The sequence below is a fragment of the Myotis nattereri genome (genome assembly GCF_964212035.1).
Source record: "Myotis nattereri genome assembly, chromosome: 2".
NCBI lineage: Eukaryota > Metazoa > Chordata > Mammalia > Chiroptera > Vespertilionidae > Myotis > Myotis nattereri.
In genome coordinates, this window is record NC_138076.1 from 209229841 (window position 1) to 209247565 (window position 17725).

General features: G+C 52.1%; 1 protein-coding gene across 2 annotated transcripts in view; it reads right to left on the reverse strand.

The window, feature by feature from the left end:
• The window catches only part of PLA2G6 (phospholipase A2 group VI), a 43118-nt gene that overhangs the window by 22328 nt on the left and 3065 nt on the right, over positions 1-17725 (reverse strand). For both annotated transcript variants that reach the window (XM_081084900.1, XM_081084899.1), the window contains exons 2-3: positions 12436-12689; positions 665-880 (exon numbers count right to left, since the gene is read on the reverse strand). In XM_081084900.1, the coding sequence (XP_080941026.1) occupies positions 665-880; positions 12436-12644 (425 nt within the window). In that variant the 5' untranslated portion in view covers positions 12645-12689. The remainder of the gene's footprint in view (positions 1-664; positions 881-12435; positions 12690-17725) is intronic.

A 17725-nucleotide genomic window follows, 5' to 3' on the forward strand; every position in this document is an offset into this window, starting at 1 on the left:
ATCTAACAATGGGCAATTCTCTTAACCTTCCTGGGCTTCAATATCTTTATTTACAAAAAAGTAACAACAATCCCTGCCGTGCCTGCCCTAGGAAATGGCCAGGCCTGCGAGATTAAATGCCATGATGGTCAAGAACAGGCCTGTCACCTGGGAAGGGCAGCCAGGAGCTTTGAGCTGAGCAAAGGAGGTGTGGCCACCTCAGGGCAGGACTGTGACCGTGATGCACATCTGGCTGAGTGGGTGTGAGTCAGCGGTCCGGCTCCCGGAGGGGCAGCCACCAGACCCTTGGAAGGAGCCACCCAGGACCTGCAGCCCCCGCAGCGCCCTCCAGCTGAGCGGCCTGCACAGGCCACATAACCTCTCACTGGTGACAACGCTTCATGGGGGTGTTGGGGAAATTCCAGTTCGAGGTGGGTATAAAACAGCTACCATGGGCCTGCACCCAGTGGATGCTCCAGAAATGTTATGTTTTTTTCCCTCTGACTGTAGCCAGCATCTCTATGCTCTAACCCAGAGGCAACGCTTCCCCTTTTAAGGCAAAGGTTCTGGGCAACCTTTGAGTTTACGAAGAACTGAGGCAGGAGGGAGAGATTCCCTGAGGCCCCATCCTGCCAACATCCCAAGGGTCCAGCCCTGTTGCCCCGCCCGGCAAGGCCCTGCCCACCTGATGATGCGGCTGTGATGGAAGCACTCGCGGATGCCCAGCTCCACCGCTAGGTGGGCCACCGACCAGCTGGGGTGGCTGCGGATGAGGTCGGTCAGCTGCTGCAGGACCTCCACCTGCAGGATGTGGGCGGAGCTCTCGTAGAAGGGCGGCAGCAGGGAGGAATACTGCTGGAAGGTCACCAGGGCCTCGGCCTCCGTCTCCAGCTGGAAGAGTCTGCGGAGCCAGGACCGAGGAGGGAGACAGAAATGAGCCGAGGACCCCCGCCCACCCCCCTCGGGAATCAGAAGCCCTGGGTCCTCGCAAACAGGACACTGCCTGTCTCCCGGGGTGCACTGACCCGCTGCAGCCAGACTCCCAGCCCCGCCCCACACACCCCTAAATGGAGCTGGGACTTGCTTTTTATTTGAAAATATTTCCTTCTCTCTTTTTTTAAAAGTATCATCATGTGGTGCTTTTAGATTTTATTTTACCCACTTTCTAATTTGACTGTCCGGTCTGACAGCCCCAGGCCTCCAGTGCCCAGCCCCTCCCACACAGTGGGAAGTAAACATGTTATTTAACCCAAATGCCCAGCGGTAGAATGTTACATAAATTGTGTACATCTATGTGGTGGAACATTACGCAGCCGTGAAAGTCAGATATTTAAAGAACAGGGAAGAGCCATTTTATAATGCTAAATTTAAAAGCAGGATACACATTTTGTATGACACGTGATCTACGCTGTTCTTAAAAGACTGAAAGGAAATGTCAGAGTGTGTATGACAGCACAACAATGTCAACGTTCTTCTTTATCCATTTCTGTACGATGAATTGAAATTATTTTTACAACCAGGAAAAATGTTTTATTCATGAAAAAGAATATATATGTCACGCGAGGACATGCTTAGAGAGAGGAAGGGGGAGGCGGGGAGAGAAACATGGATTGGTTCCTTTCCATAGGCTCCGGGCTGGGGATCAAACCCACAGTCCAGGCCTGTGCCCTGACCCGGAACTGAACTGATGACCTTTTGGAACACAGGGCGACCGAGGCTAAAGCAACTGAGCCACTCCAGCTGGGGAAAGTTTTGTTCACTTTTAAAAAGTGGAGTTTGAGTCCGGGTCTGTTGTTCTCCTAAAACAAGCCCTTTCCTCTCTGAAACGAGACTGATTGCACCTGCCCCACCTACCTCGCCGAGGTGCTGTGAGGACCAGCCGAGACAGTGACGGAAAAACGCTTTAAAAGCTGAAGTAATTCCCTGCCGATGATGGTGGCTTAAAGTTCTGACCAGGGCTGTCAGCACACCAGGGGTTTCCCACACACCCGCACAAGCCCCGCAGCCAGCCGGGGCCCAGGGCCAGAGAGGGAGCTCGGATCGCCAGCCTGTTCTTTCCCAGGGAGAGCGATCGATCACTTAGCAAATACCTACTGACAGGCTGACCTGCGCTCAACACTGTCCTAAATGAAGGAACGAAACAGACAACAGCCCTGCCCTGCCCTGCCTGCCGGAGCCCACATTCTCATGGGGGAGATCAACAGAATGAGCAAGGTGAAATCCAAATAAGGAATATGAGAAACAGACTGCCTGGTAGAAAGTGCCATAGCACCTGGCCGGTGTTACTCAGTGGTTGAGCATCGACCTATGAACCAAGAGGTCATGGGTTCGATTCCCAGTCAAGGCACATGCCTGAGTTGTGGGCTCCAACCCCAGTGTGGGGTGGGCAGGAGGCAGCCAATCAACGATTCTCTCATCATTGATGTTTCTATCTCTCTCCCCCTCTCCCTTCCTCTCTGAAATCAATGTATACTAGTACATATGTGTGTGTGTGTGTGTGTGTGTGTGTGTGTGTGTGTGTGTGTATTTTTAAAAGTGCTATAGAGAAACAAAGTAGGACAGGGGGATATGGAAGGGCCATTCCTCATTCTCTGTGGCTGGTTTTTGCTTCATCTCACCAACCTCTCAATGTTGGAGTGCTCCACCTGGAATTCTGCTGTGGTGTCAGGTATGATGGCAACTGGAATTGGTCACTGGGTTTGGCATTACTGAGGCACGAGTGATCTTGACAAGAGTACTTTTGGTGGAGTGTGGGAACCAAAGCCCCATTAGCATGGGTTTAAGGACGAATGGGATGTGAGGAACTGGAGACAGCAAATACAGACAATGTGGAGTTTCCCGCAGAGGGTGCAGCTAAAGGCTCCTAACGGGAAAGTGCAACCCGGCTTTGCAATGCTGATAGGAATGGCCCAAAAGAAAATGGGGTCTCTCTGAGGACTTGCACTTCCGTCATAGCAGAGGTCATGTGAACCAGGTCACCAGCTGGGGACAACCAGAAAGGCCAGACAAAATATAAAAAGCATCAGCGTGAGGCGCTGGATACCTAGTCAGACAGCGAAGGACTGCTGGGCAGGCAGAGATGAAGGAAACCCAGGACGTGAGCCTGCTGCTTAGGCTGCTGTTACTCGAGAGGCTCGAGGGACACACGGCAGCATCAACAACCTCACAGGCTCCGGGGACAGGGATGGGAGGCCAGGGTCTGCAGGCAGAGCCCTGGTGACCGCCTCTTACTGTGGGCTGGGGTCCTGAAAGCCTTCACAGGGCATGATGGCTCAGCCTCAAATAACTCGTTCCAGAAACTGGACTGAGGTGGTCCCCAGTGAGCGTGTCCCCAGGTACCTGGGAGACGCAAGCATAAAGGAAACCTCAAACTAGGCTTCAGATGATCCCTACCGCACTGTTGCAAAACCAAAGTCTGGCACCATCACAACTCGCCAGGCCCATGAGGAGATACGGCAAAATAAAGGAAACCCCACAGAAACCGATCTATAAGCCAAAGGCTGCACGTGTTAAAGTTATCTGATACAGACTTTAAAATAACTGGGACAATATTCAAGAGGATAAAATGGAAGACTTACGATTTTGGCCAAGAACTTTAAACTATAAAAAAAATAAAAATAACCAAGTGGAAATTATAAAATTTTAAAAATGCAACTGTCAAAATGAAGAAAATGGCTAGGTATAACAGCAAATTAGACAATGCTGAGATAAAATTAGTGGATAGGAACTAGGTCAGAAAAGAACGAATAGAATAAAGCATGGAGAGTCAAAAGATGGGAAAATACAGGAAAGTAGATAAAAGATGTAGAATATATAGTGAAAAGATCTAACATACAAAATAAGTAGAGCCACAAAAACAGAAGAATTAGACAGAAGCCATATGTGAAGAGTTAACAACTGTGAACTTTCCAAAATTGACAAAAAACACTGATTTAAAATACCTTCTGAGCCCCCCTCCACCAAAAAGAAAAGCAGAAGAAGGGGAAAGGGAAGGGGAAGAAGTCGTCTACACTTAAGGACTTTGTAGCGGTTTAGAACATGGCTCAAAGTCCTTCCACACCCCTCCCACTGGGAGGGAATTCGTGTCTCTTTACCCTTTAATCTGGCTCTGTACCTGCTTCACTACTAGAACATGGCGGGAGGGGTACTGTCCTAGTTTCTGCACCAAGGCCTTAAGGGACCGGAAGCTTCTACCTCTTTTCTCTTGGGATCCCGCCATCACGCCCCAGGGAAGCTGAGCGCCCATGGAGGTGACTGTAGGTCCTGGACCCTCGGCCCCGGTGAACTCCCAGCCAACAGCCAGTACCAACTTGGCCAATTGTGAGTCATTTTAACAGTGGACCTTGCAGTCAAGCCACCCCAGCCGATGCTGCGTAGACTAGAGCTGAGCCTTTCACACTGAGCTCCACTCAAATTACAGATTTGTGAGCTAAATAATTGATACTGTTTTCAACCACCACATTTTGGAGTAGTTTGTTGCATAGCAATACCAGAGAATGACATATATTGGTGAACATACTGTAACATAGCAATAACTGACACATGGACCCTACTACGACTGCTGAAAACAAAATGCAAAGACAAAATATTAAAAATAGCAGAGGAGAAGGTCATCTTCAAAGGACAGCTGGTATACTGACAGCTGGCATCTCAACAATGAAAGCCAGAGACAATGGAACGACATCCTCAAAGAGCTGAAAGAAAAAAACACCAAAGAGAATTCTACAGCCAGAAAGCAGACAAACACAAAACCTACAGGTATGAACCTGAAATTAAAACATTTCACTAGTCAGCCTGGCCGGTTTGGCTCAGTGGTTGAGCGTCAATCTATGAACTAGGAAGTCACGATTCAATTCCCAGTCAGGACACATGCCCGGGTAGTGGGCTCAATCCCCAGTGTGGGGTGTGCAGGAGGCAGCCAATCAGTGATTCCCACCATTCATGTTTCTATGTCTTTCCCCCTCTCCTTTCCTCTCTGAAATCAATAAAAATATTTTAAAAACTGCCAAAAAGCAAAAACATTTCACTAGTCAGAGAGAGAGAGGGACTGAGACTGTCATTAGCAGACCTAAACAAAAGGAAATATAAAATTATTTTCATAAAGTAGAAGGAACCTTATCCCAGGTGAATGATCAACAATAAAGATGCTGGGGGGGAAATGAAGCCCATGAAAATGGTATATTTATAGGCAAATCTAAATGAACATTGACAATGTAATGTCTTATTGTGCTTAAAATAAGAGTATTAATAAGAAGAAAAAAGAACATGGCATAGAAGCCTGGAGGGGGATAAATGCAGTGAAAGGGTTCCCAGGCCTGGAAGATTCTAGAGTACCAATTATACTTCAGTAAGACCAAGGATGTGCGTTACAATCTCTAGGGTTCTATCAAGAACTGTGGAAGGTTTCAGATTTTGCCCTAGTTGCAAACTAACAAGTTAGCCTGACACAGTTTCATGGATGCTGGCAGGAGACACAAGATTCCTGGATCAAAGACAAAGGGCAATTTATTACTCACAGCAACAGCAGTAGCCAGAGTATCAGCATTTGTGCCAATTCCCTGGGATCCAGTTCCCACAGGGTGACATGAAGAGGGTCAGGTGACACCTGCTCATGTTGCATCAGAGGAGAGAAAACCTGAGTGCAGGGAACTGGAATCTTCTATAATTGTCAATGAGAAATCTGTTTAAGCTTTGCTCTGGAGGAAGATATTGTCTTTATTACACAGGAGAGCAGGCAAGCCAGCCCTCTGCTCTGGAGAAAGACCCTATCTCTGCCTTCCAAGGCTGCTCACCGCAGACATCCTTGTATAGACAGCCCGAGCAAAGGCAACCAGCGTCTCTGTTCACAAGATGTACAGAAACGCAAGACACCCATAGAGAACTGTCTCTCTTAACAGTTATCACTAAAAGACAATAGAGTGTATAACTTACAAGCTAACAGAGAGGGAAAATGGAATAAGTAGAAAACAATCATGAACTGCAAAAGCATTATGGTAAGTGGGGGAAAAAGTCAGACCCCTGTGACTACGTGCTGCATGATTAAAAGGTAAAACTAGCCCAGCCAGTGTGGCTCAGTGGTTGAGTGTCGACCTATAAACCAGGAGGTCATGGTTCGATTCCAGGTCAGGGCACATGCCTAGGTTTCAGCCTCAATCCTCAGTGTGGCCCATGCAGGAGGCAGCCAATCAGTAATTCTCTCTCATCATTGATATTCCTATTTCTCTTTCCCTCTCCCTTCCTCTCTGAAATCAATATATATATATAACAAACCCCTAACAAATCTGAACAAGAAATACAGAAAATACAAAGTACCATCTCTTCAGAGCCTTCAGATACTAAAAAGAAAATAGGATATCATGAACAACTTTATGCCAATGAATTTGACAAGTTAAAGTGGACAAATTTCTTGAAAACACAGCATAGCAAAACTGACACAAGAAGAAAGAGAACATCTGTTAGTCCTATATCTGTTAAAGAAATTGAATACAGCCCTAGCCGGTTTGGCTTAGTGGATAGAATGTCAGCCCGAGGACAGAAGGGTCCCGGGTTTGATTCGGGTCAAGGGCCCAGATTGTGGGCTCAATCCCAGCAGGGGGTGTGCAGGAGGTAGCCAATGGATGATTCTTTCTCATCACTGATGTTTCAATGTCTGTCTCCCTCTCCCTTCCTCTCTGAAATAAAGAAAAACATACAAAAGAAAAAGAAATTGAATACATACTATATTTTAAAAGCTTCCCACAAAGAAAACTCCAAGCTCAGATGGCTTCACTCATGAATTCTTCTAGACATTTAAAAAAGAAATATCAGTCTTAAACAATTTTCAGAAAATGGGAGGATTACTTATCAACTCTTTTTATAAGTCTAGCATAAAGCTGACACTGAAAACTGATTAAATATTTTTTAAAAAGAAAATTATAGGACAATATGTCTCATAAATATGTATAGGAAGTGCCTGTGGGGAAAGTAGAGTCGAGAAAGATTTCTTTAAAGCACATTTGTATAGCAATGGAAAATGTCCAGTAAAGAGGGGGATTGTGTAGGGGAGGAAAGATGACAGGGGGATGGCCTCAATGAGACCCATGAGCGAAGCATCTCTAGCCGGAACAAACAAGGAAGGCCCAGCACATGGGTGCAGATGGGGCAGACGGGGTATAGGGAGCTTATGGTACTTCTCTTCTGGTTGTTTATTTTCTCAGTGAGGCAGATGCCAGGCCGTCCGTGGGGGTGAGCACGAGGAGGGGTTGGAGGTAGAGGAGAGGACAGGTATGCCGTCCAGGAGAGTCGGACAGGGATGACCCCGAGAAATGCCGGGCTGCCAACAGGATGACAGGTCACTTGGAGCTGATGTGTGGGACCAGTGGGTGTGGAAGGGTGTTCCGTCAGCCACGGTGGAGAGAACGGGAATGGACTCCTGTCGGGGTTGTGCCCAGCAAACATAATGGAGAGAGAGAGATACAGGAAGGCGGAGAGTATGTGCAAGGGTGTGACTGTGAGGATGGCCATGGCGTTGAAGCGGTAAGAAGTAAAGTCTACAGAAGGGATGGGAAGAGGTTTCCTGACAGGCAGCTGCACAGCAGTCCAGGCGCAGAAGCACTGCGGGCTCAAGAGCCAGCCCCCTTCTGCGAAGCGGAGATCACGTGTTGCACATGCCTTGGGGTGAGAGGCCTGCTTCTGCTGGGATGCCAGTGAGGGCGGGCAGGTTTCATCAAATAGCATATGCCACAGTCAACGTCACCGTCAATGATTAATTCGTACCAGGAACACAGTATGGACGTTATCACAATGTACACAGCAATGCGACAAGCGACTGCCCAGGGCTCACAGCGGAAGAGCCAGGGCCCTGGGCCATATGTCAGGCCGGGGCCCAGGATGGGCCCAGGGGAGCTGAGCCCCTCCCAGCTCACCACCCTGCCAGGTGGCTCTGGTGAAAGGAAAGGAAGAGGTGGGCTCTGGAGGCAGAATGCCTGGGTCTGAATCCCATTTTGCTACTGACCAGCCATGTGATCTTGGGCAAGTTACTTAACTTCTCTGAGCTGCGTTTCCTCCCCGGTAAGACAGGGTCATAACCCCGCCGCTGGGATTGCTGCGCGGATCAGGGAGTTAACACTGAGTGAGTCCTCTCACATGGGACGCGCTAATAAACCACAGATGCCATTACTGCAGTGGCTGCCATCTGCAGCAGCAGGGTCCAACCTCTCCACCCAGCAGGGGTGTTGGGGACTCACAGGCCTCAGGCAACAAACCTGGGGATTCCCAAGTCCCCGATTCCCTTCATCATCCTAAAGCTATGTCTGCCAGCTACCAGCAGCTACCGGACTGCAGGAACACCTCCACCTGCGCCAGGCTGGAAGCAGGACCCTGACATCTCTCTCTCACACCTTCCTGCAGTTCAAAGCCCCCCAGGCAAGTACAGGAGGAGACGTGCACAGAACAGAGTCTCATCCAGCAGGGTGTGGCTCAGTGGTTGAGTGGCAACCCAGAAACCAAGAGGTCACTGGTTCGATTCCGGTTGCGGGCTCTATGCCCAGTAGGGGGCGTGCAGGAGCAGCCAACTGATGATTCTCTCTCATCATTGATGTTTCTAGCTCCTCCTCCCTTCCTCTCTGAAATCAATTCTTTGAAAAAGTTTAAAAAATAAAATAAATTTTAAAAAGGACCGAATCTCAGCCCCTGGAAAGGGTGTCTGCTATACTGAGCCTTCTCTCTACACCCCGCAGGGTGTCAGAGCAGTGGGGAGGCGCTCACTCCCGGGCACACCCCAGGCCTGGGCGCTGACATTTCAGCAACTCTTTTTTTTTTTTTTTAAATATATTTTATTGATTTTTTACAGAGAGGAAGGGAGAGAGATAGAGAGTAAGAAACATCGATGAGAGAGAAACATCAACCAGCCGCCTCCTGCACATCCCCCACCGGGGTTGTGCACGCAACTCAGGTACATGCCCCTGACCGGAATCGAACCTGGGACCCTTCAGTCCGCAGGCCGACGCTCTATCCACTGAGCCAAACCGGTTTCGGCCTCAGCAACTCTTTATAAGAACCTCCGCTCCAGCACCCCACTCTCCAGCCATCTACTCACACTTCCCAGCTCACCCACTCCAGCCCCGACAAAGGGCCTGGACACTGTGGCCCTTGATAAATACTGTTAAAGCTGAATGGATATTTCACACTCATCTCACAAACCTGACATGTGCTAGGGAGTCACGCCAGGATGAATAAGACAGAGCCAGCCTCTACTCTCTCAGGGTCTGTAGTCACCAGGCAGGCAGTCCACTGGGCGCAGGGATGGGATTCCAGTGGGACCAACAGCAATGGCACCTATTCTAGCCTGAAAGCCAGGAAAGGGCAGGAGAAGCGAGGCCAGCAAAGAAGGGTGAGTGTTCTAGGCAGAGGTGAGAGTCTGGGCAAAGGCCAGGAGCACAGGGAGGCCAGACATGGGACCAGAGGGAGAGGCAAGGCCCTAGGAGGGGCCCTTTCAAGCCATGCTCATCAGCTGATGTGTTAAGGACATGGCAGCCCTTGAAGAGTTGATTAGGGGAGTGGGTAATCAGATTTGTCCTCTAAGATGATTCTGAAAGGAGGGCAAGACTGCAGACAGAGCGCCCGGCCAGTGTAGCTCAGTGGTTAAGCATCGATCTATGAACCAGGAGGTCACAGTTCGATTCCCGGTCAGGGCACATGCTCAGGTTGTGGGCTTGATCCCCAGAGGGGGGCAGCCGATCAATGATTCTCTCTCATCACTGATGTTTCTATCTCTGTCTCCCTTTCCCTTCCTCTCTGAAATCAATAAAAAATATATATATTTTTAAAAAAGACTGCAGACAGAGCAACATCCCAGGAGGCAGGGAGCAAGGAGTCCACATACACAGCCACCATGGCCTGAAAAGAGAGCCAGCAGCAAAATGGAGAGTAACAGGACCCCTGCATTTGGATTAGAATGTGACCGGAATGCAGCCTCCCTTGTGACTAATTCCTGGCCAAAGGCATTTAGGTGGAAGGCATGTGTGCAACTTTCCAAGAAGTGTTCCTAAAGAGAGTGCCCTTCTGCCTTCCTGTTGGCTGGAAAGGTGGCTGTGACAGCTGGACCATATGTGGCCAGCTGGGACCATGTGGTGACCTAGAGAACGGAAGCCACACATGGGGGAGCAACAAGACAGAAGGAGCCTGGGCCCCTGAGGACTTTGAGGAGCAGGGCTGCCACAACAGCCCTTTCTAGCATGGGTGCCACTTAGGAGAAAATGGAAATCCTATCCTGCTTCCCCACTACCCTGTGGGCCTTCCTATCACTCAAGCCCGACCTAAGTGTAACTGACAGAGAAGCAGACTCAGGGTGTACGTGGGAGGAAAACCAACAGGATTTGTTAAGGACCCAGATGTGGGGCTGCGGGAGGCGGAGGAATCAGGATCACTCCGGGTGTTTGGATTGCACAACCATGTAGATGGATGGTGATGCCCTTTGCTGACACGGAAATGCTTGGATGGGAGCAGGTTAGAGAGGAGAGCAGACAGACGCCAGAGCCACATGAGGAATGTCAGGAATTCTAAGAAGAGATATGAGCTTAGCTTGAAACCCCACCCAATTTGCTCTTGTGCTGTCTCAACACATGGAAACAGCTGCCCACGAAGAGAAATGGATGCGGAACCAGAGGACGCCAAGATCCTGCTTCCTCACTGCCTCCTGCGCAACCTGGAGCAACCTGCTCATCCCTGAGCCTCGGCTTTCTCATCCACACGAGGAGACGCTGCCTGCCTCGCTCCCCTCGCAGGCCGCTGGAGGATGCGCTGATGCACCGCATGCGGAAGTACGCTGACGATAAGGTGCACCAGTACAGGCGTAGTTAATAAACTGCTGGCAAAGGGTTCAACCTGTGAGGTGGAAGTCTGCCCAGAGCAGGGCTCAAGCTTCCCAAGACAAAGCTGGAATCCCGTCAATGGATACTCAGAACTCATAGGACTTGGGGATGATCTGCATGTGGAGGGTGTGGAGCCCCCAGGGCAGGGCACCTCAAAAGCAAGGATGGCCCTGGCCCGGTGGCTCAGTTGGTTGGAGTGTCATCCCGTTACCAAAAGGTTGCGAGTTCGACTCCTGATTGGGGCGTGTACGGGAGGCAACAGATCAGTGTTTCTCTCACATTGTCGTCTCTCCCTCTCTCTCTCTAAAGTCAATAAAAACATATCCTCGGGTGAGGATAAAAAACAAAAAGTAAGGATGAGTGGCCTCCAAAGAGTGGACCCACTGCCCTGGTCAGCTGTGCTCTCCGGAACAGCAGTCCTCAGCGGCAGGCCTGGGGAAGGGCAGCCAGAGCTCCGACTAGTTCTGCTTTGTTTAAACTATGTCTGGACTGGCCACTGAACTGTATTCTTGCCCACCTGCCCACTAGGGTGCCTCTGCCTCAGTTTCCCTGTGGAGCCAGGCCCTGAATTCTCACCTGATTGGCTGGGGCCGATACATTGCCTTACTCTTCTCCTGGTGGCTGGACCTTGACCCCCAGCTGCCACTTCCTGAGACTCTTGCTGCCACACCTGCTTACTCAGAATGACCCTGAGGTTCCCTTCTCACCAAGGCCCTGGGTGCACCTAGGATCCAGCCAGAGCCTTCTGCCTGCAGGTCCCCCCTCCGTGCCTCCCACGTCTGGAACAACCTTATCCATTCTGTTCTGCCTGACTCACTCCTACTCATTCTCCCACACACAGCGGAGCCCACCAGGAAGTGGTGCCTCCTTGTGTCCCCCTGTTCCGTGGGCCCCTCACGCAGTATTGCCTGGTCTGCAGGTGGCCTCCCTCAAGGACTGTGTGTTCCTTGAGAGCTCAGAGCACGTTTTGTCAGCTCACAGCAGCAGCTGGGCCTGGCCCAGGACTCCAGAGACACGAGGTGCTCGGAGCATGGTGACTGGATGGATGGAGGACGGGATGGCGAGAGGAGTACATAAACGGAAAGGGCTGTTAGTACAAGCCAACTCAATGCCAGCCTGCAGGATCCCACGCGCCTCGGGACCGTGCATTTTAGGTCCTTGGCCACTCCTCTCCCCTTTTCCTAGTAGCCCTGCAGCTGGCTTCTGACCCCTTCCTTCTAGCCCATGGCCGACCCAGTGTGCCCTGAGAAGTGACAGCTACCTACCTGTTATAAGCTCTCCTGAACAAAACTAGGCTAGCCCCTAAAGACGGTCATGCCTTTAAGACCCAGGGCGACAGGTGACACCTGGGCCTTACCCGACCTAGCCTTCTCTCTATCTGCACGGGTCAAGCCCCACAGCAGGAAACAGCCCAGTCTTCTGTGCCCCCTGCCCCTGCTCCAGGGACCCTGATGGGCCAGAAGGAGGGAGTCTAGGAAGCCCCGCTCTCCACTGAAGAGCGGTTCCCTCTCTCACCCCTCTCCTGAGCCCTCAGAGGTAGGCCCAAAGCCAGGGACCTGGGGGAGTCCAGGGAAAGATGTGCATGTCACAGCAGACCATCACTCACCGGAAGGCGGTCTGTGAGTTCCGGGGGCTGACCAGGATGCAGTCCCAGGTGTGACTGGGAACGTTGTGGAACAGCATCAGCTGCCCCTCCTCCCGAATCCGGCCGCTCGAGGGGTAGTCGGCCAGAGACACCTCCTTCACCCGGAACGGGTTAGAGAACAAGCTGGTGACGCTGCTGAGGGTGTTAACCAGGCGGCCGAAGAACTGCATCTTCTGCGGGGCCAGTGGGGGGGCCCTGCTGCCTCCCCCCTCCGTCTGGAAGAAATCGGGGTCTCTGGTTAGCGGGGCTCAGACTCCCAGGCCCATCTCACCAAGGACAGCAGTTTCCTGCCCAGGTGCCCATGGCTCCCCACCAGCGTGGTCCCCCTGAGGCTGGGCCTGGAAGGAGCTGACAAGGAAGGGAGGGAGAGAATGGCACGGAGTGGGAGGGAAGAGGCCTTGTGGGGTAAGAGAGATGGCACCGGCACAGGCGACCGGACCCAGTTTCCCAGTTTCTCAGTTTCCTCATCTGTGGTATGGAGCCGTGGTGATCAAATGAATGCACACACGGGCGGCCCTGCCCTGGGCCAATGGAGCAGTTCTCCCTACGTGGGGAAGGGGGAGAGTCAACTTTCTGGTACGCGAAGAGCTTGGCAGGGTCATTTCAATTCCACAAACAAGCCATGACCCCTCTCTGCCAGAAACCACCAGGGGAGGGAGGCTAGTACTTGTCTGACACCTTTAACGCCTGCCCCACTGGTTTCCCAAGGAGCTCCCGGAAATGAATAGGAATGAAAAGACTTAGAAAAAGCGAACACCTGTTTGGGGGGACATTTTACGTTTCATGTTCATGGGGTCACAGTTTCTGCTATTAAATTATCCTGTTTGGGTGATAGAATGATTATATTTTTAAAAATGTATTTTTATTAATTTCAGAGAGGAAGGGAGAGGGGGAGAGAGATAGAAACATCAATGATGAGAGAGAATCATTGATCAGCTGCCTCCTGCACGCCCTACACAGGGGATCGAGCCAGCAACCAGGCATGTGCCCTGACTGGGAACTGAACCATGACCTCCTGGTTCATAGATTGACGCTCAACCACTGAGCCACACCGGCCAGGCATGGATGACAGAATTAGATGTCTCGTTATTTCCTGGGTTCCCAGAAAGCACTCTGCCTTCCTGAGTGAGTGTCACCGAAGTCAGGGATACTCAGCCAGAGGCCGCCCTCTGTCTCTGTGCGGCACACACCTGCCAAGAGTGTGTCCGACCCCGAGGACAGAGGGTGGAGGTGTGGGCAGGGGAGTGGACACTGGTCACACCCTGGCTGTGTGTTGAGGAGCAAATCAACTTGAGGAACAACAGGAACAAGAGGCCTCATTTAATCCTCTAAACAGAGAATACGAGTCAATACTAACTACATCAGAGGCGTTTACTGAGCACTTACTAGGTAGCAGGCCCTGAGCTAAACACGTCACGTCACTGTCTCGTGTCATTCTCACCAAACCACAGGAGGCAGATGCACTGAGCACACCGCACAGCTCTGGAGCAAACAGCGTTCAAATCCCAGCCTCACCAGCAACCCGGGAAAAGCATGCGGCGTTCTGTGACAGGCTCAGCGGCATCGAGCCCACGACGCACCCGTGCTGCTCATGGGCCACAAGCACGGCCTGCAGAGTCCCGGTCCCCCTGCCTCCCTCCCCCTGCAGCCTCTCCCCTGGAGTCCCACCCTGTCAGCTCCAAACCACGCATGATTCCAAAAAGCAATGCTGTTTCACGCCTCCTTGCCTGTCTGCATTGACCTGTCTCTCTGAAATGTCCCTCCTCGCCTTTGATCCTCCTGCACAATCCCTACTACTACTCACACCAGACACTCGTGGGCCTCGCTGCGGGCCTGTTCCAAAAGCTGATACCTATTAACCAGCGCGTCCGCACCCCCACCTACACAACTGTTACCACTGTAGTCCTCATTTCACGCGTGAGAAAATCAAAGCACAGAGAGGTAGAGTGACACTCCCAAGGTCACACAGCCAGATGGGCGGGCTCTGGAGTCTGAGCTCCTTCAAGGCAGGTGCTACCCCTCTGTACACTCACCCCTAGCACTAAGCTTGGCCCACAGAAAGTTTGTTAAAACATAATTTACATAGCCCTGACCAGTTTGGCTCAGTGGATAGAGCGTTGGCCTGCGGACTGAGGGGTCCCGGGTTCGATTCCGGTCAAGGGCATGTACCTTGGTTGTGGGCATATCCCCAGTGGGGGGTGTGCAGGAGGCGGCTGATCAATGTTTCTCTCTCATCGATGTTTCTAGCTCTCTATCCCTCTCTCTTCCTCTCTGTAAAAAATCAATAAAATATATTTTAAAAAAAAAACAACAACAACCCATAATTTACATAATTTAATGGAGTGGAAATTATGCACAGGAAAAAAGAGAGAAATAGACTGATAGAAAACATACCAAAATACTCAGGGTAGATAAGGGTATAGGTTTTATGGGAAATTTTTTTCTTTTCCCTACTTTTTAAATGGTATGGAAAATTATTCTATTTTTTAAAGAAAAGTAGGTGTGGCGGTAGCCGGAGGGAAACAAGGGTGGGAGTAGGCAGAGGTTGCAAAGGGGGGACAGATGGGGATGGAAGAGGCTTTGCTTCGGGCGATGAGCACGCGACGCAGTGTGTTTTGTTGAGTCGCACAATGGAAACCTGTATGGTTTTGGGAACCAATGTTGCCCCAATAAATTCCATTTTAAAAAAGAAAGTTGGCGTATAGGGGAGATGGGGCCTGTGGGGGCCAGGCGTGGCTTAGAAAGACAGCAGGAGGCTCTGGAGGGCAGGCTGGCTGCCCTGGGGATGGTGCTCGCAGGAAACGGGGAAGCCAGGAGCACCGGCAGGGAGCCCACTCAGGTTAAGGGGTCCAGCTGGATGAAGGAAGGTACCCCGCCCCAGAGGAGACACGCCCTCCGGGTCCTGCCTCCCACAAACAGCAGCCTGACCGCTGAAAGGACACACCTGCTCTCCTCCCGCCCCGGGCTGGGCAAGCGGGTGAAATGACACAATGCGGGGCAAGTGGCCAGGACGCTCTGGGCACACAAACAGTGGCCGTTGTTATCACGAGGTGGAAGAAAGGAAATGAAAACCACCGCGCCACATCCTGGAACAATCATAACAGGCCAAGGGGAAAGTGGCCAGTGTGGCACGGACAGCGCATGCCTGCGTCCTGGCTCAGCTCATTCCTGTCCCCCTCCCGCCCCCACCGCCTCTGACCTCAGACCCAGGGGTTTTTCCAGCGCAGCTGCAGGAGGAGGACGCAGGACGCTGGGCTGGGGAGCCGGCTGCCTTCCCAACCTGTACGGTCCCTCCCAGCCACCGCTCCCCTGCACAGCCTTGCCGCCCTCTCTTCCTCTCGCTCTCACAGCTGCTTGCCCTTTGACCTCCCCATGGTGTCCACATTTGCTTTCACTTGCTGACAACTGTTCTCATCCTCACCTGGGCTTGTTCTTTGCACCTGAGTGGTGCCAGGTCACCTGACGGCCCTACCCTGCTGGGCACCTGCAGCTGCTACAAGCAGCCCTCAAACGCCACAAGCTGTACGACACGAACGAGAGCTTGGTGGTGACCGTGATAGCAACAGTTCTGACTCTACTCCAGGCAGCCTCCAGGCGCGGGTTTTGCGTCCCCCAGAGTGGGGCTGGCTGTTCTGTTCTCAGTGTTGCTCCCCCGCCCCCGGCAGAGGCCCAGCTTGCCTGCTCAGGTGCTTCAGGGAAGGCGCCCCTGGAGGAATTGTAAGGCAGGAAGGACAAGCAATATTATCCCCATTGCTGAGATAAAGAAACTGAGGCACCGAGAGGCCTTAAATTGTGGGTGTTCAAAGAGCAATTTAAGAAGGACATGTTGATGTCCACCAGAAAAACAAACAGAAAGCCCTCACCGGGATCAGAGGCGACTGGAACCAACAGGTAGAATCTTGGGTGAACTTCCTGGAAGGGGTTCATAAAATGAGTAGTCACAGGGGGACCCCACGCCCAGTCCCTGTCTAAACAAGCACACAGTCCCTTGCGGGGAACGTGTCGGGGAAGAACGGCGAGAGGAGGTGACTCTTGAGCTGTACCTTGAAGTTGAGGACAAGGTAGAGGTCCTCCCAGCAGACAGAGCCCACGAGAATGAGTGGGAAAGCCTGGGGCCTGGAGCCCATCTGGGAAGGAGCATCGTCACTAGTCCAGGTGGCACAGAGGAGGGGCTACGACTACTGCTGCTGTCCACATGGGCACTGGTCACCAGGCGCCATTTGTCCGGCACCGGCCATGCCAGCCTTGACCACCACCACCCTGTCAAGTGGCAGGCTGATCGGTGTGGCAGGTTGGGGAGCTCGTAGTGAAACAGCTCTCCCAGAGTGAAGGGACACCTCCTGGCCTGTCCCCCCTGGAATGCCCCCCCCCCAATTCCTGCCGGAGCCTCTGCTCCTCCTTCAAGGCCCAGCTGCGCCCTGGGAACCCTCAGGGCACTGGATCTGCCCCTCCTGCCACACTCCCTCCCAGCTCACCCCACAGCCCTTTCTGTGCCTATGCACCATGAGGGCCTGGCCCACCCACCCACCTTACACCCCTCTGTGCAAATCAGACCCTGTGAGGGGCTCCCCATCACCTTCCAGAGAAAGAATGTGAGCATCCATGTGGGCTGGCCGGCCCACCCTCCAACCCACTGCTTGCACTGCTGCTCCAGCCACGCTGCCCACCACAGCCGCCCAGAGCATGCCACTAGGGCCTCAGTGTGGCTGCACCCTCCCGCCCCCCATCTTCCGTCTTGGAGGATGCTCTCAAAAAGGCCTGTTAGACAAATGAATAATCCCTCTTATCCCTCTTGTCCTTAAAGGCGGGGCTCATATGCCACCTCTTCTAAGAACCATGCTCTGTGTCTCCCCTGCTCCTGCCTCTGTACCCCCACCGCCCAGCGCACACACACTGCAGTCCTTACCCTGTACTTATGGGGGTGTATCTGTGGGTTTGGGCTGCCCACTTGCCCCCTTTTGATTTGTTTATCAAAGCACCTAGTTAGTGATTTAGCCAAGCACCTAATATGTGTTTGGTGAATGAACCAGTGAGAACTAGTGAATGAGCCAGTTGGAAGCCCACAGGCTGGCACCTCTGAGGCGCTCCTCTCTAACTCCCCTGCAGGTGGTAACAGAACACACACCCTACTCCCCACCCACTCGGAGCTGCATCACCTCTAAGAAAGGCTCAGGGGGCGCTCACCCTGCGCCAGGGGAACCTTTACGGGGCTCCTGCTGGGCCCCAGGAGGGACGCTGCGCTTTGGTCTGG